Here is a 24,937-nt window from a genome sequence, read left to right as displayed (position 1 = left end):
GTCATTGGATCCAATCCATGGTGCAGGTACAGGACATATAATAATAATAATCTTTATTTTTATATAGCGCTAACATATTCCGCAGCGCTTTACAGTTTGCACACATTATCATCGCTGTCCCCAATGGGGCTCACAATCTAAATTCCCTATCAGTATGTCTTTGGACTGTGGGAGGAAACCGGAGAACCCGGAGGAAACCCACGCAAACACGGAGAGAACATACAAACTCTTTGCAGATGTTGTCCAGGGTGGGGCTTGAACCCAGGACTCCAGCGCTGCAAGGCTGCAGTGCTATCCACTGAGCATATGAGCTTGTTTCCTTCTCCCCTTTCTATCAGGGGGACAAGGAACCTGCACCAAGAAGCAAATCCAAGATCACAAGTTGCCAGTGCTCAATCTGCGCATAGACTAGTATCTTCACATCGAAAGCCCCTATGTCAAGAATGCACTGATACGATAGTCAGAGAAGAGCAGCCCTCCTTAAGAGAGAGGAAATTAGTGGGATAGTCCGCCAGGAAATACAGTCCTCCCAGTCTTCCTTCCCCCAAGCAATACCAGCTCCCCTCCAGCGGCCAAAATTAGGAACGTGTGTCATGAAAACAATTCGGACTCCCGGGAGGAGATTTCCATGCCAGAGGAGTTTCTGGAGGAGGGTGAGCTGAACCTGGGTCTTGATACCATTCAGGATGGGAAGTTAGGAAGTACTAGTTTTCCTCAGAAAACATGGAAGAACTCCTTATGGTGGTAAGGAGGACCATGGAGGTGGAAGAGGAGAAGAATACATGTACAGCGCAGAAGGAGATGTTCAGGGGTCTCCGCTGAAGAAGGGACCTGGTGTTACCCATATATAAGAACATCCGGGAGTTAGTTCTGGAAGAATGGGATTCACCAGAAAAGAGGTTAAGGACCCCCACAGAACTGAAGGTTAAAGTTCCAGTGGATGAGGAAACTACGGAATGCTGGTCTTATGTGCCTAAGGCCGTGGTCACACTAGACCGTAATACGGACGAGTGCTATGCGATTAAAAATCGCATAGCACTCGGCCCAATGTTAATCTATGGTGCAGCTCCCATCATCCGATATTTTCTCCACCGTATTCAGGATCCGAGTGAAATCGCAGCATGCTGCGATTGTCAGCGTATCTCGGCCGAGACTCGCCAATGCAAGTCTATGGGTGCGAGAAAAAATCGGATTACACACGGACCATGCGTGTGCATTGCGAGAAATACGCACCGGTGTTAGAGAAAAGCCGGCAATTCAATTGCCGGCTTCTCATTTCTCCTTCACAAACCCAACAGGGTATGAGACATGGTTTACATACAGTAAACCATCTCATATCCCTTTTGTTTTTGCATATTCCACACTACTAATGTTAGTAGTGTGTATGTGCAAAATTTGGGCGCTGTAGCTGCTAAAATAAAGGGTTAAATGGCGGAAAAAATTGGCGTGGGCTCCCGCGCAATTTTCTCCACCAGAGTGGTAAAGCCAGTGACTAAGGGCAGATATTAATAGCCTAGAGAGGGTCCATGGTTATTGGCCCCCCTGGCTACAAACATCTGCCCCCAGCCACCCCAGAAAAGGCACATCTTGGCCACTCTCTTCCCACTCCCGTGTAGCGGTGGGATATGGGGTAATGAAGGGTTAATGTCACCTTGCTATTGTAAGGTGACATTAAGCCAGATTAATAATGGAGAGGCGTCAATTATGACACCTATCCATTATTAATCCAATTGTCTGAAAGGGTTAATAAAACACACACACATTATTAAAAATTATTTTAATGAAAAAAACACACAGGTTGTTATAATATTTTATTGCTCTCTCAATCCACCTGAAGACCATCGCTTGGCAAAATAAACCCACAATATACATACCCTCTGATGAACTGTCAGGTCCCACGAAGTAAATCCATCTGAAGGGGTTAAATCAATTTACAGGCAGGAGCTGCGCTAAAGCACTCGCTCGTACCTGTAAACCCCGGGTGCTGAAAGGAAAGCTGGGTGATCTGTACTTACATTGAGTCGCGGTGAGGCGCCCTCTGCAGGATGAACTCACATGAACTCGAGCGTGCAAGGCTGCAGTTCATGAGAACATCCACCAGAGGGCGCCTCACCGCGACTCAATGTAAGTACAGATCACCCAGCTTTCCTTTCAGCACACGGGGTTTACAGGTACGAGCGAGTGCTTTAGCGCAGCTGCCTGTAAATTGATTTAACCCCTTCAGATGGATTTACTTCGTGGGACCTGACAGTTCATCAGAGGGTATGTATATTGTGGGTTTATTTTGCCAAGCGATGGTCTTCAGGTGGATTGAGAGAGCAATAAAATATTAAAACAACCTGTGTGTTTATTTCATTAAAATAATTTTTAATAATGTGTGTGTGTGTGTTTTATTAACCCTTTCAGACAATTGGATTAATAATGGATAGGTGTCATAATTGACGCCTCTCCATTATTAATCTGGCTTAATGTCACCTTACAATAGCAAGGTGACATTAACCCTTCATTACCCCATATCCCACCGCTACACGGGAGTGGGAAGAGAGTGGCCAAGTGCCAGAATAGGCGCATCTTCCAGATGTGCCTTTTCTGGGGTGGCTGGGGGCAGATGTTTGTAGCCAGGGGGGGCCAATAACCATGGACCCTCTCCTGGCTATTAATATCTGCCCTTAGTCACTGGCTTTACCACTCTGGTGGAGAAAATTGCACGGGAGCCCACGCCAATTTTTTCCGCCATTTAACCCTTTATTTTAGCAGCTACAGCGCCCAAATTTTGCACATACACACTACTAACATTAGTAGTGTGGAATATGCAAAAACAAAAGGGATATGTGATGGTTTACTGTATGTAAACCATGTCTCATATCCTGTCGGGTTTGTGAAGGAGAAATGAGAAGCCGGCAATTGAATTACCGGCTTTTCACATATATCGCGCTGAACTGAATATAAATACAGTGTGTGTATACTGTAGAGATATATATATATATATATATATATATATATATATATATATATATATATATATATATATATATATATATATATATATATATATATTATATACTGTAGATATGTTTTAAGGAACATTTGAGCACATAAATCCATTAGATGTCGGTTTTGCAAGCCTGCGAGAAAATCTCGGCATACGGATGTCACACGGATCATTTGATGCGAGGAAATCGCATCCTCGCACTGCACACGGATCACTGTTTTGGAAACATTTGTGCGATTCTCGTCCGTGAAAAACAGACCGTTTTTTAATACGTTGTGTGTGTCCCCGGCCTAAGGTAGATATTCAGGTCACATGGGTGGCTAACTACCTTACCATTTGAGAATTCCTCTCAGCTAAAGAATCCTCTAGAGTGCAAGATGGAAGGCCTCCTGAGGAAATCCTGGGAAACCTCAGCAGTGCTACTGAATTTTAATGCAGTCTCTACGTCCGTAGCCAGATCTATGACTCGTTCAGCTAGAGGAACATCTTGCTGCTGGTACTCCAAGAAAAGGCTTCCTTGCCCCTTCTCCAGAATGCTACAGAATTTCTGGCAGATGCCTCGGCAGTGTCACTAAGAGCAGTGGCAAGATCCTCAGCCTTATCCAATTCGGAGAGATGGGCCACTTGGCTAAAGTCATGGGGTGGTGACGTAGCCTTAAAGATGAAACTGTGTTCTGTTCCCTTCTAATGGAATTACATGTTTGGTTCAGCCCTAGATGACTTATTGGAGAAGACTTCGGACAAATAAAAATCTCTGCCTGAGCCATAAAGTACCAGGAAGAGGTTGTTTCAGCCCCCTCAGGACCAACCTTCGTAGTATAGAAGTAAAGGGATAATGGGAAGGTACAGCTACCACAATGGTGGCCAGGTCAGGAATTTATTTCTCTCCCAGGGTTAGCGTCAGAATAATCAATGACACCAAATGGAAAGTGGGGGACGGGGGTGGGGGGTCACATTGCAGGATTCCATCCACAGTAGAAAAAAAGTGTGCAACAAACCATGGGTCCTAAAGGGGAATAAAGATAGGGTTTGCCTCGTAACCTAACTCTTTTCACAAGGGCTACAGAACACCTTGAATTCTGGTCTAAAAGACCTGCTTGCACATGGGTTTTTTCACTAGTTTCAGAGATGAGAAGAACAAGGGGCACTACTCCCGTCTGTTCTTAATAAACAAAGCAGGTCTTACAGGATTATAATCAGTTTGAAACCCCTGAACCAATACATCATATACAGGAGGTTCAAGGTGGAATCCATCAGATCGACAGTTCCCCTGAAAAGGAAAGATTTGGCCATGGCTACAATCGACCTGCATGACGCATACTATCGTGTCCCGGTTCATCCAAACTATCGGAAGTTTCCAGGGGAAGCAGATAATACATTACTCATTCAATGTTCTCCCGTTTGGAATAAAGCGCCATGATCTTTACAAAGATTGTCAGAGGTCATGGCTCACATAGGAGGTCAGCAGATCTGCATAATGCCACATCTCAATGACTTCCTGCTGGTGGCTCTCTCTGTACTATTACTCCGGGAGCATCTACTGACAACAACCCAGAATCTGACATTTCTGGGGTGGCTAGTAAACCAACAGAAGTCAGATACGGTTCCATCCACAAAGAAAACGTTTCTAGGGGTTCTACTGGACTCTGAAAAACAAACATCCTTTTAGCCCAGAGAGAAGCAGATCCAGTTGAAGTCACGGGTAAACATCCAACGGAGCAAGAAATCAATTTCAATGAGGTTCGCCATATCCGTTATAGGCTCTGACATCCTGCATCCTGACAGTGACCAGGGCCCAAGCACACACCAGAACCCTTAATATCTATGTTCTGGCAAATTGGGATGGATCCCCAAAGTCTCTGTACAGGAAGATTTCAATACCTACCTATTTAAAAACCTCTCTATCTTGGTGGAACAACCAAAAGAACCTGATCAAAGGAGTCCCTTGGATCCAGGACCCACTGATGACCATAGAGGCAGATGCCAGCAAAAGAGTATGGGCTGCCATGGTTTCCCAGAGCTCCTTCCAAGGTCGCTGGTTAGCCGAAATCGGCAGACAATCTTCTGATTTCAGAGAGCTGAAGGCAGTGGAAGAAATCCTCAAGGTGAAAATCTTTAGACAATGTTACTGAGGTCGCGCACCCCTGTCACCAGGTAAACACGAGGCACGAAGACCTGAAGAGTATCTCGGCAAGAATATTCTCCTGGGCCGAGGAAAATCTCCTTTGTCAGCTCTCCATATAAAAGGAACAGCCAACATATGGGCTAGCTTCTTGAGTAGAAAAGAGATTCACCCAGGAAAGTGGAGTCGGAGTTCAGAGGCCTACCTCATCTTGACCAAGAAGTGGGGTTGCCCAGAAGTCGACGTGTTCACCTGATGTCAAAATGCAAAGGTAGCGCGATATTTTTCATTGAACCCAGACGACACCTGCATAGGTGTGGACACCTTTGTCCACCAGTGGGAGTTCAATCTGGCATACGCCTTTCCCCCGGTTCCTGTTCTGCCAAAAACTCTACAGAAGATAAGGATCGAGCAGACCAGAGTAATATTGGTAGCACCACTCTGGCTGAAAAAGAGCTGGTTTGGCACCATAACTAGCCTGTGTGTAGATGGTCCCCTGATTCCAGCAGTCAGGAATCTCCTGCACCAAGGGCCAATCTACCATCCGGACATTGAGAATTTACATCTAGAAGCCTGGCTTCTGAATTCTCAGTTTTAATAGCCAAAGGTCTTTCAGAAGAAGTCATTAAGAACATTCAAAAGAGTAGAAAGTCTGTAACAAACGCCATATATCACAAGACCTGGAAGACGTTTGTTCTGGTGCACACCATGATACAATCAGATTCTCAACACTGCCCAGATCCTGGATTTCCTGCAAGAAGGCCTTGAGAAGGGTCTCAGAACCAGTACCCTAAAGGTTCGAGTGGCGGCATTGAGTTCTTACTTAGACAAGAGTCTGGCCGAACATCCCTGGGTGCAAAGATTTGACAGCAGCCACTTGCCTACTCCCCAGACCAGTCAATCTAGTCCCCTCCTGTGACCTTAATATTGTCTTTAAGGGGTTGACACGTCCACCATTTGAGCCTCTGCCATCAATAATACTAGACAAGCTATCATGGAAAACTGCTTTCTTAGTGGCAATCACGACAGCTAGGCAGGTGGGTGAACAACAAGCTCTCTCTCTCAATAAACGTGCCCTACCTGAGGATATTGGAAAACTGGTGCTCCACCTTGACCCTTCATTTCTACTTAAGTTAGTCTCAGACTTTCATAAGAATCAGGAGATAATTCTACCTTTCTTTTGCCAGAATCCAAGGAACAAGACGTAGGAAGAATTCCTTTCTCTTGACGTAAGGAGAGTGGTCCTTCATTATCTCCATGAGACAAGGGAGTGGAGGAAAGGCAATTTATTAGTTCAACCGTATGGTCAAATAAGGGGAAGAAAGCTTCTAAGACCAACTGGATAAAAATGGCGATTACTGAAACCTACCATGTTCAGAATTTCTCACCTCCCACAGAAGTTCACAGCTCATTCCATCAGAGCAGTAGCGGTCTCCTGGACTGAGAAAGCCAGCGTCTCCATTGAACAGATCTGCTACCTGGTTATCAGTCTACACCTTTTCCAAACATTACAGGCTTGGCTTGACTTGACATCCATTAAGGATTTGTCTTTTGGGAGAAAAGTTCTCCAAGTGGTTGTCCCTCTCTAGGCATTAGTCTTTTGGTATTCCTCCTGTGTGCTATTAGAGAAAATAGAATTAGACTTACAGGTAATTCGGTTTCTAATAACCCACCATGACAGCACGGGTAATTAATTCCCTTGCTCAATTACTTCCTTTCTATTTGGATCCAGTAATAATATAATTTGAAGCGTTCATACTATTGTGGTCCTTTTGTAATAACACTCTAGAGAGGATGTGTGAGGGGCTATTTGACCTCTTTTGTGTTTCCTGTCCCTATTGGGATGAGATGACATCCTCCTATGTGCTGTCATGGTTGGTTATTAGAAACCCAATTACCGGTATGTCTAATTCTATTTTTTATTTATTTATTTATTTTTTTAATGCCAGTGTAACCAATGAAAATAAAGAAATCCCCAACAAATGTAATTCTCTTGAATGTGCCGACTTCAGGGCAAAAAAAAAAACCCGTATGTAAACCTGAAGACAAATCTTATAGGGAATCTGTCACCTCATATTTTGTATATAAACCGCCATCAGGGGCTCATCTACAGCATTCTGTAATGCTATAGATAAGCCCCCGATGTATCCTGAAAGATGAGAAAAACAAGTTAGATTATACTGACCCAGGGGCGGTCCGGCCCAATGGGCGTCGCGGTCCGGGTCTGGCGCTTCCCATCTTCATACGATGACGTCCTCTTCTTTGCTTCCTGCCGCAGCTCCGCCGCAGGCGTACCTTGTCTGCCCTGTTGAGGGCAGAGCAAAGTACTGCAGTGCGCAGGCGCCGGAAAGGTCCGAGAAGCCCAGCGCCTGCGCACTGCAGTACTTTGCTCTGCCCTCAAGTACACCTGTGCAGGAGCTGTGGCAGGAAGCAAAGAAGAGGACGTCATTGTATGAAGATGGGAGGTGCTGGACCCGGACCACCCCTGGGTGAGTATAATATAACCTGGTTTTTTTCTTATCTTTCAGGTTACATCGGGCGCTTATCTACAGCATTACAGAATGCTGTATTTAAGCCACTGGTGCTGGTGGCCGCAGTTTATTTCCGAAATGAGGTGACAGATTCCCTTTAAAGCCCCCCATGCATATTAGACTAATGGTGTCTGATTTACGGACTGATTGTTCTCCTGGAGATAGTCTCTCCCATGCCCGCTGGTGGTTTTTGTGAAGATATCTGGGCAGTCCTCAGGATGAACGCTTTAACTCCTGACATAAATGTATGTTTCTCCTTCGCCTCATTAGGGGGACACAGACAGTGGGTGTATGCTGCTGCCACTAGGAGGCTGACACTAAGGGCTCCTTTTCACTTGCGAGAAATACGTGCGAGTCTCGCATGTTAAAACCAAGCTCTGGCGCCGGCACTTGGGAGTGGAGCGTGCAGCTCCATGTATTGCTATGCAGCCGCACGCTACGCTCTGCAATGCCGGCGCCAGAGCTTGGTTTTAACATGCGAGACTCGCACGTATTTCTCGCAAGTGAAAAGGAGCCCTATGTGATACAAAGAAAGTTAGCTCCTCCTCTGCAGTATACACCCTCCTGCTGGCTGTCAGCTAACCAGTTCTTGCTTAGTGTCCGTAGGAGGCACACGGACGGGTCTGCTATTCAGACCCAAAACTCTTTATTTTATTTTTACCTTTTTACATTTTTTGATTTTACTTTCTACAACGAAGGGGCGACGGATCCTTTCAAGGCTCCGATCTCCTCGAACCATCAACAGGCGAGCACGGAGAGTGTCTCCTCTCCGTATCCTCTCCTGTGACGTGGGATGCCACGCCTGGGCAGATTCTTAGGGGCGACTGGTCCCTTCAAGGGCACCGATCTCCCCACACCTTCAACGGACATGGAGTGTCGCCTCCACGTACCCTCTTCTGCAGCCAGGCCTAATGCCGGACAACTGGCCCTGGGTACAGAGGCGCCCTGTCTATGGTATCCAAGCAGCCCCCACTGTCCCACCACTGTCAAAGCGGATGGCACAAGGAGGCGGACGGTTCCTCTCCACCTCCCTAACAAAGAGATGGTGGACTGAGGTTTATCCCTGCACCGTCCACGCTGCAACACCTGACCTGCAGCAGAACAATAGAGTACGCGCACTTTCCTTGGCGCTGAAACCCAGTCATCCGCGGCGGCTCCATGCCGGGACACGCACCCATGGTGAGTGGATCCAGTCGGCTATGGGCCTCTGCAGTGGGATATTCACATGCTGACAGGCTGCCTCCGCTTCCCTGTGGCCCACCTCCCTGAGGTAAAGCTCTGGCCGGGTGCAAAAATGTAGCCCCCCCGGCTTCGGCTGATGTGTAGGCCGCATCCCGGAAGCCCCGCCCGCACTATGGCGCGCTAAGGCGGCTTTGCCCACCTTTTCTGGCGCTTCTCACCTACTGCTTTCTTCCCCTGCATCTTCCCCCTGTGCTTAAAGACGCATGTCCTGTATCTCCAGCCTGGTCTTAAAGGTACACGACCAGTATTCCCTAGTCTTAAAGGCACATGACCAGTATTCCCTGGTTTTAAAGGCGCAGGACCCGTATTCCCTCGTCTGGGCTTAAAGGCGTAGGACCCGTATTCCCTCGTCTGGGCTTAAAGGCGCAGGACCCGTATTCCCTCGTCTGGGCTTAAAGGCGCAGGACCCGTATTCCCTCGTCTGGGCTTAAAGGCGCAGGACCCGTATTGCCTCGTCTGGGCTTAACCCCTTCATGACCTTGGGATTTTCTGTTTTTCTGTGTTCCTTTTTCTCTCCTCTCCTTCCCAGAGCCATAACTTTTTTATTTTTCCGTCAATATGGCTATGTGAGGGCTTATTTTTTGCAGGACGAGTTGTACTTTTGAACATCATTGGTTTTAGCATGTCGTGTACTAGAAAACGGGAAAAAAATTCCAAGTGCGGTGAAATTGCAAAATAAAAGTGCAGTCCCACACTTGTTTTTTGCTAGGTTCACTAAATGCTAAAAATTACCCTCCATTATGATTCTCCAGGTCATTACGAGTTCATAGATACTTACCTGTTGTGAAATTGGATTTTGGGCTTCCCCGGTGGCCACTGGTGGAATTGAACTGGTGTGCATCATCCTCTCTGTTCACCTGTTTCCATCAGGATGTGGGAGTCGCTATTTAGCCTTGCTCCTCTGTCACTTCCATGCCGGTCAACATTGTAATCAGAAGCCTTTCTGTGCATGTTCCTGCTGCTAGACAACTCCCAGCTAAGTTGGACTTAGTCCTTGTTTGTTTTTGCATTTTGTTCCAGTTCACAGCTGTAGTTTCGTTTCTGTGTCTGGAAAGCTCTTGTGATCTGAAATTGCCACTCTGATGTTATGAGTTAATACTAGAGTCTTAAAGTAATTTCAGGATGGTGTTTTTATAGGGTTTTCAGCTGACCATGAAAGTGCCCTTTCTGTCTTCCTGCTATCTAGTAAGCGGACCTCAATTTTGCTAAACCTATTTTCATACTACGTTTGTCATTTCATCTAAAATCACCGCCAATATTTGTGGGGGCCTCTGTCTGCCTTTCGGGGAAATTTCTCTAGAGGTGAGCCAGGACTATATTTTCCTCTGCCAGGATTAGTTAGTCCTCCGGCCGGCGCTGGGCGTCTAGGGATAAAACGCAGGCTACGCTACCCGGCTACTGTTAGTTGTGCGGCAGGCTTAGTTCATGGTCAGTTTAGTTTCCATCCTTCCAAGAGCTAGTTCTTATGTTTGCTGGGCCATGTTCTCTTGCCATTGAGAACCATAACAGTTTGACCGGCCAACAAAGGGTTAAATTAATTGACAGAGAAAGGAGAGAAAAGAGAAGTCTGCTGAAGATTTTTTTTTTTTTTTTTTTTTTTTTCCAGTTCTGAGTGTGCTTGTAATTGAATCTCTTGCAAGTCTGCCTATATTGCAGCCTTTCTCTCTCTCTCTCCTTCTAATCCTGGAATGGCTCTGTGTTCACCTGTTTAAAATGGATATTCAGAGTTTAGCTGCAGGTTTGAATAATCTCACCACGAAAGTTCAAAATTTACAAGATTTTGTTGTTCATGTTCCTATATCTGAACCTAGAATTCCTTTGCCTGAATTTTTCTCGGGGAATAGATCTTGCTTTCAAAATTTCAAAAATAATTGCAAGTTGTTTTTGTCCCTGAAATCTCGCTCTGCTGGAGATCCTGCTCAGCAGGTCAGGATTGTGATTTCCTTGCTCCGGGGCGACCCTCAGGATTGGGCTTTTGCATTGGCTCCAGGGGATCCTGCGTTGCTCAATGTGGATGCGTTTTTTCTGGCCTTGGGGTTGCTTTATGAGGAACCTCAGTTAGAACTTCAGGCGGAAAAGGCCTTGATGTCCCTATCTCAGGGGCAAGACGAAGCTGAAATATACTGCCAGAAATTCCGTAAATGGGCTGTGCTTACTCAGTGGAATGAGTGCGCCCTGGCGGCGAATTTCAGAGAGGGTCTCTCTGATGCCATTAAGGATGTTATGGTGGGGTTCCCTGTGCCTGCGGGTCTGAATGAGTCCATGACTATGGCTATCCAGATCGATAGGCGTCTGCGGGAGCGCAAACCTGTGCACCATTTGGCGGTGTCTACTGAGAAGACGCCAGAGAATATGCAATGTGATAGAATTCTGTCCAGAAGTGAACGGCAGAATTTTAGACGAAAAAATGGGTTGTGCTTCTATTGCGGTGATTCATCTCATGTTATATCAGCATGCTCTAAGCGTACTAAGAAGCTTGATAAGTCTGTTTCAATTGGCACTTTACAGTCTAAGTTTATTCTATCTGTGACCCTGATTTGTTCTTTATCATCTATTACTGCGGATGCCTATGTCAACTCTGGCGCCGCTTTGAGTCTTATGGATTGGTCCTTTGCCAAACGCTGTGGGTATGATTTGGAGCCTCTTGAAACGATTGACTCCACCCCATTGGCTAGCAATAAACCACAATACTGGACACAAGTAACTATGCGGATTAATCCGGATCACCAGGAGATTATTCGCTTTCTTGTGCTGTATAACCTACATGATGTGTTGGTGCTTGGATTGCCATGGCTGCAATCTCATAACCCAGTCCTTGACTGGAAAGCTATGTCTGTGTTAAGCTGGGGATGTAAGGGGACGCATGGGGACGTACCTGTGGTTTCCATTTCATCATCTATTCCCTCTGAGATTCCTGAATTCTTGACTGAATATCGTGACGTTTTTGAAGAACCTAAGCTTGGTTAATTACCTCCGCACCGGGAGTGCGATTGTGCCATAGATTTGATTCCGGGTAGTAAATACCCTAAGGGTCGTTTATTTAATCTGTCTGTGCCTGAACATGCTGCTATGCGAGAATATATAAAGGAGTCCTTGGAAAAGGGACATATTCGTCCTTCGTCATCTCCCTTAGGAGCCGTTTTTTTCTTTGTGGCTAAGAAAGATGGTTCTTTGAGGCCGTGCATTGATTATCGGCTTTTGAATAAAATCACGGTTAAATATCAATATCCGTTGCCACTGCTGACTGATTTGTTTGCTCGCATAAAGGGGGCCAAGTGGTTCTCTAAGATAGATCTCCGTGGGGCGTATAATTTGGTGCGAATTAAGCAGGGGGATGAGTGGAAAACCGCATTTAATACGCCCGAGGGCCACTTTGAGTATTTGGTGATGCCTTTTGGTCTTTCAAATGCCCCTTCAGTCTTTCAGTCCTTTATGCATGACATTTTCCGTGATTATTTGGATAAATTTATGATTGTGTATCTGGATGATATTTAGATTTTTTCGGATGACTGGGACTCTCATGTCCAGCAGGTCAGGAGGGTTTTTCAGGTTTTGCGGTCTAATTCCTTGTGTGTGAAGGGTTCTAAGTGCGTTTTTGGGGTTCAAAAGATTTCCTTTTTGGGATATATTTTTTCCCCCTCTTCCATCGAGATGGATCCTGTCAAGGTTCAGGCTATTTGTGATTGGACGCAACCCTCTTCTCTTAAGAGTCTTCAGAAATTTTTGGGCTTTGCTAACTTTTATCGTCGATTTATTGCTGGTTTTTCTGATGTTGTTAAACCATTGACTGATTTGACTAAGAAGGGTGCTGATGTTGCTGATTGGTCCCCTGCTGCTGTGGAGGCCTTTCGGGAGCTTAAGCGCCGCTTTTCTTCCGCCCCTGTGTTGCGTCAGCCTGATGTTGCTCTTCCTTTTCAGGTTGAGGTCGACGCTTCTGAAATCGGAGCTGGGGCGGTTTTGTCGCAGAGAAGTTCCGATTGCTCCGTGATGAGACCTTGTGCTTTTTTCTCGCGTAAATTTTCGCCCGCCGAGCGGAATTATGATGTTGGGAATCGGGAGCTTTTGGCCATGAAGTGGGCTTTTGAGGAGTGGCGTCATTGGCTTGAGGGGGCTAGACATCAGGTGGTGGTATTGACCGACCACAAAAATTTAATTTATCTTGAGTCCGCCAGACGCCTGAATCCTAGACAGGCGCGCTGGTCGTTGTTTTTCTCTCGGTTTAATTTTGTGGTGTCCTACCTGCCGGGTTCTAAGAATGTTAAGGCGGATGCCCTTTCTAGGAGTTTTGAGCCTGACTCCCCTGGTAATTCTGAACCTACAGGTATCCTTAAGGATGGAGTGATATTGTCTGCCGTTTCTCCAGACCTGCGGCGGGCCTTGCAGGAGTTTCAGGCGGATAGACCTGATCGTTGCCCACCTGGTAGACTGTTTGTTCCTGATGATTGGACCAGTAAAGTCATTTCTGAGGTTCATTCTTCTGCGTTGGCAGGTCATCCTGGAATCTTTGGTACCAGGGATTTGGTGGCAAGGTCCTTCTGGTGGCCTTCCCTGTCTCGAGATGTGCGAGGCTTCGTGCAGTCTTGTGACGTTTGTGCTCGGGCCAAGCCTTGTTGTTCTCGGGCTAGTGGATTGTTGTTGCCCTTGCCTATCCCGAGGAGGCCCTGGACGCACATCTCGATGGATTTTATTTCGGATCTTCCTGTTTCTCAGAAGATGTCTGTCATCTGGGTGGTGTGTGATCGTTTCTCTAAGATGGTCCATTTGGTTCCCCTGCCTAAGTTGCCTTCTTCTTCCGAGTTGGTTCCTCTGTTTTTTCAAAATGTGGTCCGTTTGCATGGTATTCCGGAGAATATCGTTTCTGACAGAGGTACCCAATTCGTGTCTAGATTTTGGCGAGCATTCTGTGCTAGGATGGGCATAGATTTGTCTTTCTCGTCTGCTTTCCATCCTCAGACTAATGGCCAGACCGAGCGGACGAATCAGACCTTGGAGACATATTTGAGGTGTTTTGTGTCTGCAGATCAGGATGATTGGGTTGCTTTTTTGCCTTTAGCGGAGTTTGCCCTCAATAATCGGGCCAGCTCTGCCACCTTGGTGTCTCCCTTTTTCTGTAATTCGGGGTTTCATCCTCGATTTTCTTCTGGTCAGGTGGAATCTTCGGATTGTCCTGGAGTGGATGCTGTGGTGGAGAGGTTGCATCAGATTTGGGGGCAGGTAGTGGACAATTTGAAGTTGTCCCAGGAGAAGACTCAGCTTTTTGCCAACCGCCGGCGTCGGGTTGGTCCTCGGCTTTGTGTTGGGGACTTGGTGTGGTTGTCTTCTCGTTTTGTCCCTATGAGGGTTTCTTCTCCCAAGTTTAAGCCTCGGTTCATCGGCCCGTACAAGATATTGGAGATTCTTAACCCTGTGTCCTTCCGTTTGGACCTCCCTGCATCTTTTTCTATTCATAATGTTTTTCATCGGTCATTATTGCGCAGGTATGAGGTACCGGTTGTGCCTTCCGTTGAGCCTCCTGCTCCGGTGTTGGTTGAGGGTGAGTTGGAGTACGTTGTGGAAAAAATCTTGGACTCCCGTGTTTCCAGACGGAAACTCCAGTATCTGGTCAAATGGAAGGGATACGGTCAGGAGGATAATTCTTGGGTGACTGCCTCTGATGTTCATGCCTCCGATTTGGTCCGTGCCTTTCATAGGGCTCATCCTGATCGCCCTGGTGGTTCTGGTGAGGGTTCGGTGCCCCCTCCTTGAGGGGGGGGGTACTGTTGTGAAATTGGATTTTGGGCTTCCCCGGTGGCCACTGGTGGAATTGAACTGGTGTGCATCATCCTCTCTGTTCACCTGTTTCCATCAGGATGTGGGAGTCGCTATTTAGCCTTGCTCCTCTGTCACTTCCATGCCGGTCAACATTGTAATCAGAAGCCTTTCTGTGCATGTTCCTGCTGCTAGACAACTCCCAGCTAAGTTGGACTTTAGTCCTTGTTTGTTTTTGCATTTTGTTCCAGTTCACAGCTGTAGTTTCGTTTCTGTGTCTGGAAAGCTCTTGTGATCTGAAATTGCCACTCTGATGTTATGAGTTAATACTAGAGTCTTAAAGTAATTTCAGGATGGTGTTTTTATAGGGTTTTCAGCTGACCATGAAAGTGCCCTTTCTGTCTTCCTGCTATCTAGTAAGCGGACCTCAATTTTGCTAAACCTATTTTCATACTACGTTTGTCATTTCATCTAAAATCACCGCCAATATTTGTGGGGGCCTCTGTCTGCCTTTCGGGGAAATTTCTCTAGAGGTGAGCCAGGACTATATTTTCCTCTGCCAGGATTAGTTAGTCCTCCGGCCGGCGCTGGGCGTCTAGGGATAAAACGCAGGCTACGCTACCCGGCTACTGTTAGTTGTGCGGCAGGTTTAGTTCATGGTCAGTTTAGTTTCCATCCTTCCAAGAGCTAGTTCTTATGTTTGCTGGGCTATGTTCTCTTGCCATTGAGAACCATAACACTTACCATGACTAGGTTCTTTTTTTATCTAAGTGTTGAAAAAAAAATCCAAAGTTTGCGAGGAAAAAAAAAAAAAAAAAATTGCGCCATTTTCCGATACCCGTAGCGTCTCCATTTTTCATGATCTGGGGTCGGTTGAGGGCTTATTTTTTGCGTGCCGAGCTGGCATTTTAATGATACCATTTCGGTGCAGATACGTTCTTTTGATCGCCCGTTATTGCATTTTAATGCAATGTCGCGGCGACCAAAAAAACGTTATTGTCATATTTCAAATTTTTTTTTTTTTCGCTACGCTGTTTAGCGATCAGGTTAATTTTTTTTTTTTTGTATTTATTGGGCAATTCTGAATGCGGCGATACCAAATACATGTAGGTTTGATTTTTTTTATTTATTTATTTTTTATTTTTTTTTTAATTGATTTATTTTGAATGGGGCGAAAGGGGGGTGATTTAAACTTTTATATTTTTTTTATTTTTTACTTTTTTTACTTTTTTTTTTTTTACTTTTGCCATGCTTCAATAGCCTCCATAGGAGGCTAGAAGCTGGCACAACGCGATCGGCTCTGCTACATAGCAGCGATCATCAGATCGCTGCTATGCAGCAGAAATGCAGGTGTGCTATGAGCGCCGACCACAGGGTGGCGCTCACAGCTACCGGCGATCAGTAACCATAGAGGTCTCAAGGACTGCGGCATTTAACTAGTTAATAGCGGCGGGTGAATCGCGATTTCACCCGCCGCTATTGCGGGCACATGTCAGCTGTTCAAAACAGCTTACATGTCCCGGCTTTGATGCAGGCTCACCGCATCAAAGCGGGGTATTTGACCTCGGACGTACTATCCCGTCCGAGGTCAGAAAGGGGTTAAAGGCACATGACCAGTCCGAAGCCAGTCACTCTAGTCTAAATGAGCTCAGGAGCCCTCCGCTGCCAATTTCAGCTTATCCCAGCGTACCTAGTTCCCTGAGTGGGCTTCGTCACTGCCGCAACCCATGGATTCTCTGACCAAGAGATTGAATCCCTCAGTGAACCCTCTGTGGCTCGGAGAGTTCGCAGGACCAATATAGATGGTCCCTTTCCTTCATGTGAGCAGTCGGCTAGCAGGAGCCGCAAGTTTTCTAGAAACGTACAGGCGTCTAGAAACGTACAGGCGTCTAGAAACGTACACGCGCCTAGAAAATGGAAGTTTCATTACCTGATTCCTCAACAATGATTTGCTGAGATCAAGTCTCTGAATATTGATCGGATATTGCCTTGGTTCTGGACTCCAGAACTTCAGAAAAGGATCTCTGTAGATTGACGAGGACTTCGGTTCTACTCTAGATCAGTGTCCCTCATAAGGAGACTAAACTCCCTCACAGAGCATTTGCCATTCACCCGGACAGGGAGTGTCTGGATAAGCGATCTACTGGACAGAAACCTCTGCAAGCGTGGTATCCTTTTTCAGCCAATATACAAACACGTGGGGTGTCCCCTCCACGTATACCCACCTAATAATAATAATAATAATAATAATTTTATTTATATAGCGCCAACATATTCCGCAGCGCTTTACAACTTATAGAGGGGACTTATACAGACAACAGACATTACAGCATAACAGAAATCACAGTTCAAAACAGATACCAGGAGGAATGAGGGCCCTGCTGCTCGCAAGCTTACAATCTATGAGGAAAAGGGGAGACACAAGAGGTGGATGGTAACAATTGCTTTAGTTATTTGGACCAGCCATAGTGTAAGGCTCGGGTGTTCATGTAAAGCTGCATGAACCAGTTAACAGCCTAAGTATGTAACAGTACAGACACAGAGGCTATTAACTGCATAAAGTGTATGAGAACATGATGGAGGAACGTGATTATGTTGTTGTTTTTTATTAATAGGCCACACCTAAGACGTGAGATGCCATGCCTGGTCTGATTCTTAGGGGTGACGGGTCCTTTTAAAGGGCACCGATCTCCCCACACCATCAATAGACGAGCACATGGAGTGTCGCCTCCATGTATCCTCTTCTGTAGCCAGGCCTGACGCCGGACAACCAGCCCTGTCCACCCAGGGACCTTAACTCTGTGGATGTACAGAGGCTCCCTTTTTGGCGTCCGAACACCCCCCTGATGCAAGAAGGCAGACGATCCCTCTCCACTTCCCTGTTAAGAGGATGGTGGGTTGAGGGTTCATCATTTTAACTCCGCACCATCAAAAGAGAGCGGCGATAGCAAGAGAGGGCTTTTCCTGACCTTCTGCATGCAGCTGCGCATTCTGCCACTTGGTATATTAACGGGGTAGAATCTCCTGTGGTATACCTACCAGTATCCCTGCCTGATGGGTCATCAATTAAAAATACCATGGACTGTCAGATAGCAAATCTGGTTTGTTCCATCTTGCGACCTCCAGTTCAGCGCTCTACCCTTCCTTAGCCGCTGCATGTGTTGCTAGAGCAATGGTCTCCTGGTCAGAGACCTTAACTATGTTGATTTCTAACAGTAACATTCTCCCGAAGATGGTACAGCTGGTCAATCAAATTTCTTGAGCGAGGAGACTAGCTGCTTCACGCCTCTCGGATGCGTCCACTTTCGCGGCGCTGTCAGCAGCAAATGCCATTACACTCAGAAGGACATTATAGCTCACAGAATGGAAGCGTACTCTGTGTTCAAAAGGCCTCTGACATTACTTACTAGAGTGATCGGTTATTCGGTGAGAAGTTGGGAGTGTTCCCCACGCAGGAACAAAGGATCGTATGTTTCCTATAGACCCAACCAGCAGTGGATGAGTTGACCAGGACAGTCTTGATCTAAGGGATCTTAGTTCCAAAAAAGGGACCAAAAAGTAAGACCGACCCTGAACCTCAAACTTCTACCAAGCTTGACAAGGTCCCCCTTCTTCGGATGGAGTTCCTCCTCTCAGCCATTACTTCAACGGAAAAAGGTGGAGTTTCTGGCATCCATCGACATTCGGGATGCTTACCTTCACATTCCTGTGTTTTCCCCTCTTCAAAAATTCCTTCGCTTTCCCTTTCGCGAACAGCATTTTCAAATCACGAACTTGTCCTTCGGCCTTGCTACCGCACTGAGTGTTCGTAAGGGTTATGACGGCTGTCATGTTCCTGCCCTATGTGCTCGACTTTCTAGCCGCTCTTCCAGCCCTGCGCGGAGTCATCTATATCTCTTGCAATGCCCTCTCTCTCTCCTGGTCTGGCAGCTAAAGTTAGACAAGTTTTTCCTCATTTCCAGCCCAGCAGATATCCTTTTTGAGAATGATCCTGGAATCTTCCAGAAGGTTGGTGATTCTCCCTTGAGACAAGGCCGTGGCCCTTCAACAGGGAGCTCGCGCACTTCTTCACTCATCCCCTCATTCCATTCGTTGGAAAATTTGTGACAACAATGGAAGCGGTTTTCTTCTCTCCTCTCATTTTCTGCAGGTCAAACAGGCTTTCAGAGGGTAGTCTCTTAGCTCCTTGCTCATCCAGGAGAGATCCTTTCTCCCGATTCAATGGTTATTAGTGACTACCGATGCCAGTCCTCTTCTCCTGATCATTGTTCTGGGGATCTAGTTCTTCAGTACGTCCACTGCCTTCTTGCAGGTCACCCCATCCGATTCAATCGGACAATCCCACATCTGTGCCATACGTCAATCATCTAGCAGGTACCCACGATCAGGCGTCATGGCCAAGGTACCTCACATTCTCTATTGGGCTACAATCTATCATTCGGTGAGCTCGGCACTACACATCTCAGGAGTAGAACTCTGGGCGGCAGACGCCGTCAGGGTCCCGCCTCATGTGAATGGGAACTTCACCCGGAAGTCTTCCATCAGATCTGTATTCTCTGGAGCACTCCAGATGTAGGTCGGATGGCGTCCAGACTGAACGTACTCCAGTTAATGGTTCGGCCTCCAGATCCAAAAGCCATCGCAGTGCATGCTCTGGTTCTTCCATGGTACCAGTTTCCATAACCCCTCTTCCAATACTTCCAAGATTTTTTTCGGAAGCAGGAAGATCAGGTTTTCTCATTTGCGGAACTAGTATTTTTCCGTCTTATTGCAACAAAACTGCAAATATGGACTTCTTCGCAGGAAGTCTTCACATGTGGTTCTTCCCTATCGCATACCGTTAGATGTTTGGGACCTTAATGGTCCTGGGAGTCTTACAGTAGACTCCTTTTGATCCGGACAGACTTTACTATCAGGGAAGGTCGCCCTTTTTTCTCTGCGATCTCCTCATCCTGACGAGTTTTCGGAGCTAGCCGCTCTGTTCTTTCAGACTTTTTTCCCTTGTTACTATCAAGGCAAGGTTGCTCTCAGGCCATCCCCGTCCCTTGTTACCAAGGTGGTATTGTATTCCCACAGTTATGAGGGCATCGTTCTCATCTCTTTCGGCACCATTCCACAAAACGGAATGGGTTCCCCATATTATGTATATGAGTAGGTACGTCTCGGACGGCTTCCTTCCGAAGGTTGGACACTTTATTTGGACTACTTCACGGTAAGAGAATGGCTTCCTGACGGTTACAGGAAGGGTTTAGCCGTTTCATCGGCCATGTTAGCTTGGTGGATTCGTTACACCATCCAGGAGTCCTTCTGTGTTAGGCTGACATCTATCTCCCTCTCTATTGAGGTTTCTTGGGTTCTAGGAACCAGGCGTCTGCAAAGCACACCTGCAAATTTGCGGGTTCGTCCACTTCCGCATGCATTCTTGAAGCGCTATAATTCTCAGACTTCCACAGATGTGAGTCTGGGAAGGCGGACTCTGCAGGCCGCGGTAGCGAACTTGTAATTAGCGGTTACACAGGGCCTGATCTGATGTTATCCTCACCCAGGGACTGCTTTGGGATGTCCCACGGTCTGTGTCCCCCAAAGAGGCAAAGGAGAAATAGGGATTTTTGTGTACTCACCGTAAAATCCTTTTCTCCGAGCCATTCATTGGGGGACACAGCTCCCACCCTATTATTAGCTTGTGCTTGTTTTATAATTTGACATGCTATACGCTCATATATATAATGTGACCTGCTATATGCTTATGTGTTATTGATCTCCTACTGCTTTTGCACTGAACTGGTTAGCTGAGAGCCAGCAGGAGGGTGTATACTGCAGAGGAGGAGCTAAATTTCTTTGTATCACTTAGTGTCAGCCTCCTAGTGGCAGCAGCATACAGCCACGGTCTGTTCCCCAATGAATGGCTCGGAGAAAAGGATTTTACGGTGAGTACACAAAAATCCCTATTTTTTTCCTTTATTTTGTGGAGCGCGAAAACTCTACACTTGGAAGAAGCTTATTTTGGGGCGAAATCTAGGATCAGACATGTTGAAAAGGATAGTGTTCCATCTTTCTTCCATTGTCTGGGCAGGGAGGCCTGAGCTCTGACTCGATACATATTACACTGATCCTGCTGTAATCTGGACGTGTTTAATGTGTACGGTCTTGTAAAGAAACCAATTGCTCAATAGTAGTTGAAATTTTATTGTATTGTGTGTTTTGTTTTTTTTATTTACTTACAGCTAGATTCCTATATCTTCAATTTTGGCAAAAGCTGAATTTTGTTTGAAGCTCGGTCCATTAAGTCAAACTGAAGTGCCAGGCACAGGCAATGAAAGCAGAACACTGCATGACCTCGTAAATTTACAACCCCCAGTAATGATGTGACTGCCTGCAGCGGACGCTAGGGGAATCCTGCTGTGTACAATAATGCAACTGTTATTTTAATTTTGTCTTCAGTAAGTGCCACTGGTGGTGGCTACCGGCAGACAAAACTGTATTATTTGTCTTAATATTTCAGAAACGAGAAGTTGGAGCCCTGGTAAAAGAAACTGTGCTCCATCTTTTGTCTATATGAATTATGAAATTAATCAGGATAATTTTTTTTTCTTCTTTTTAAAGTATCCCCCAGCTATCATTCTATACAATGTTTTCCCCGAGCCTTCCCCTCCATGTACAGGTAGCATTTTAGACTGAGTAAAGCTTTTTTGTTTGTACTGATCAGTAATTCTTGTCATCACATGAAAATCATAATTTGGTTTTCCGTTCCTTTTTGGTTTTTTTATTTAAGGCATTTACCGGGAGTTATGCTTAGAGTCTGTAAAGAACAAACATGACTGTGAGATCCAAGCTGCACGCCAACACTGCGAGGTAAGAGTCTCTAACACTGTTCTTATCATATGTGAAAGGTGTATATTCTGTGGCTATGTTCACACGATCCTTTTTTTGATCCTTTTTTTTTTTCAGGTCCTTTTTCCATGCAGGGTACAGTCCAATGTTACTCTATGGAAAACAAAAACCGCTGTGCCCACTATCCTTTTTTTCTCAGGCAAATCCGCGAGGATTTGCCTGCAGAAAAAAAGAAGTACCATGTCACTTCTTTCTGCGGATTCAGCTCCTGTTTTCAACAGGCACCAATAGGAAAGTGCTGTTGAAAACCCGCAGAGGAATCTGCAGAAGAAACTGCAGGAAAATCAGCAGTGCAGTTTTGCACTGCGGGTTTTCCAAATCAGGACCTGAAAAAAAAAAAGGATCGTGTGAACATGGCCTAAAGGAAATGGGTTCAGAAATGAGTATTCTTAAAGCGGTTGTTACAATCAGTATTTTATCAGCAGGAGATTATTATTGCAGGACTAGGCTTCATGTGCCAGGCAAATTTCAAAAAGAGGTTTCACAGGTACCCATTCAGATGAAGACGTTTATTTTCAGCGAGGAAAGGAAAGCGTAGGACCTGGTATACGAGAGATGCCCTAATGTGGCTACCAGGTACACCTAAATTGGCCATTTTATGCGCTAAACGCTCTCATTTTTTCATATTTCTAGTGCAGTAATGCAGTTTAACTTTCAAGTTTCATGTTTGCATATTTTAGCGCTACAGTGTGCTGCCTTATTTATTTGATCATGTGCCAGGCAGTCCAACTAATCTGTAGAACACCTCCCCCACCACTGATTGGCAGTTTTCAGACAGTGTACACAGAAACTGCAAATCAGGGGTGTGGTTAGGGTTAGCACATGCTTCCACTTTGCTGTAAAACTTGCTAGTGCTGGATCCAACCTTCAGTGTTTTTGCCCCTCTCCCATACTTTACAGGCAAAGCTGCTTCTGCATCGGAGACCACACAGTTGGGACCAACAGCTGAACCATGCCGCTGGTCTGAACTGTGAATCTTCAGGAGCGCAGCTGGGATGCAGGAGAGCAGTGCACTAGTGAAGATGAGTACTCCCCTTTTTAAGAAGTTGTCTGCTCCACACATTCCATTTCATTGAGAGGCGACGTTGGCAATACTGCAAGTAAATGCTTGATAATGAGTTCCCCTGCAGATTACAGATGATTGTGGGAGCCTGTGCTATGTAACAGTGGGCAGCTCCTCTACATTATATTTCTTTTCTTGCCATGTTACACTTAGTTTTTGTGCCATAGCTAGTTATTTTTATAAAGCCAGCAACTGAAAGTAATCATTCACCGACCACTCCGCTTATTACCAGAATTATCACAATGAATTGGCTACCTATTGCACCCACTTAATATAAGGGGAGAGCTGACATTAACGTGCAGGACTGAACATGGAGGACTGGTCAGCTTGAAATGTGACGGAAACTTGTGGGGATGATTATCCTGTACTCTGTGACAGCTGAGAAGATCGCTGGGTCTCTTATTGTAAGTAGTACAATAGAAACCTTGAATTCCCTGCACTGCTTCTAAGCCCTTATTCACATGTCAGTATTTCAGCTCCACACATTTACAGATTGTTCAGAGAAGACTGGCTCGTTTCCTGCAGTTCTCTTCCATTTTTGACTAATAAAGGGGGTGGGTTGGGGATTACCAATCATTGTGTCCTGCTGCAGTGGGCAGAGGCTCCTGCTGCAGGGACACAAGGTTTTGTTTTTAAATATAGATTTCTCCTTCGCCACATTGGGGGACACGGAACCATGGGTGTTATGCTGCTGCCGCTAGGAGGCTGACACTAAGTTGAGACAAAAAAAAGTTAGCTCCTCCCCTGCAGTATACACCCTCCTGCTGGCTTCCAGAGACACAGTTCAAGCTTAGTGTCCATAGGAGGCACACAGGGTCTGCTATTCAGACCAGAATTTCTTTTATTTATTTTTGAATTTTTACTTTTTATTTTTAACCCGGATGAAGGGGCGACGGAACCTTTCAAGGCTCCAATGTCCCCGAACCTACAACAGGCGAGCACGGAGAGTGTCGCCTCTTCGTCTCCTGCGACGTGGAATGCCATTGCCTGGGCTGTTTTTTTTTTTTTTTTTTTTTTTTTTTTTTTTAAGGGCGATGTGCCCCTTCAAGGGCGCCCTATCTCCCCACTTCCCTTAACAGACGAGCACATGGATTGTCACCTTCACGTATCCTCCTCTGCACTCAGGCCTATTGCCGGACATTTTGCCCTGCCCACCAGGTCATAGCCTTGGATGTTCAGAGGCACCCTCCATCGTGGCGTCCGTGCAGCCCCTCACCACTGAAAAAAGCGGATGATTGAAGGAGGCGGACGGTTCCTCTCCACCCCCTTGTAAGGGGATGGTGGATGGAGGCTAACTACCCCAGGCACAGCTCTAACCTGCTGCACAGCTGCTCTGCAATCCCCTTCCATACGGGATAAGTGCCACCCGGGAGGGGTCATTTTTCGGCGGTTATAGGAGGGCTCCTTAGCGGCAGGGACATCACAGGCTCCGCGGCATTTTTCCCGGCGGTCTGCGGGTGCGCGCCGGCCAAAGCCATAAATTTAGTCCCTGGCTTCGGCCTAGTGCGGGCCTCATCCAGATAGGCACCGCCCGCATCAAACTTGCGGCTCCGCCCCCAGACCTGGCGCTTCTCACTCCTTGCGAAACTACAGTTAGGTCCATATATATTTGGACAGAGACAACATTTTTCTCATTTTGGTTATAGACATTACCACAATGAATTTTAAACAAAACAATTCAGATGCAGTTGAAGTTCAGACTTTCAGCTTTCATTTGAGGGTATCCACATTAAAATTGGATGAAGGGTTTAGGAGTTTCAGCTCCTTAACATGTGCCACCCTGTTTTTAAAGGGACCAAAAGTAATTGGACAGATTCAATAATTTTAAATAAAATGTTCATTTCTAGTACTTGGTTGAAAACCCTTTGTTGGCAATGGCTGCCTGAAGTCTCGAACTCATGGACATCACCAGACGCTGTGTTTCCTCCTTTTTGATGCTCTGCCAGGCCTTCACTGCGGTGGTTTTCAGTTGCTGTTTGTTTGTGGGCCTTTCTGTCTGAAGTTTAGTCTTTAACAAGTGAAATGCATGCTCAATTGGGTTGAGATCAGGTGACTGACTTGGCCATTCAAGAATATTCCACTTCTTTGCTTTAATAGACTCCTGGGTTGCTTTGGCTTCATGTTTTGGGTCATTGTCCATCTGTAGTATGAAACGACGACCAATCAGTTTTGCTGCATTTGGCTGGATCTGAGCACACAGTATGGCTCTGAATACCTCAGAATTCATTTGGCTGCTTCTGTCCTGTGTCACATCATCAATAAACACTAGTGACCCAGTGCCACTGGCAGCCATGCATGCCCAAGCCATCACCCTGCCTCCGCCGTGTTTTACAGATGATGTGGTATGC

The 24,937-nt window shown here is 46.1% G+C and overlaps 1 protein-coding gene across 1 annotated transcript in view; it reads left to right on the top strand.

Moving 5' to 3' along the window:
* BRMS1L (BRMS1 like transcriptional repressor) overlaps window positions 1–24,937 on the top strand; it is a 78,939-nt gene that overhangs the window by 6,938 nt on the left and 47,064 nt on the right. The window contains exon 4 of the mRNA XM_077262686.1: window positions 21,408–21,487. Within this exon, the coding sequence (XP_077118801.1) occupies window positions 21,408–21,487 (80 nt within the window). The remainder of the gene's footprint in view (window positions 1–21,407; window positions 21,488–24,937) is intronic.

The sequence above is a fragment of the Ranitomeya variabilis genome, chromosome 1 (assembly GCF_051348905.1).
Source record: "Ranitomeya variabilis isolate aRanVar5 chromosome 1, aRanVar5.hap1, whole genome shotgun sequence".
NCBI classification, from domain to species: Eukaryota; Metazoa; Chordata; class Amphibia; order Anura; family Dendrobatidae; genus Ranitomeya; species Ranitomeya variabilis.
The sequence above is the reverse complement of the archived record's forward strand: the minus strand, read 5'-3'. Positions and strand labels throughout refer to the sequence as shown.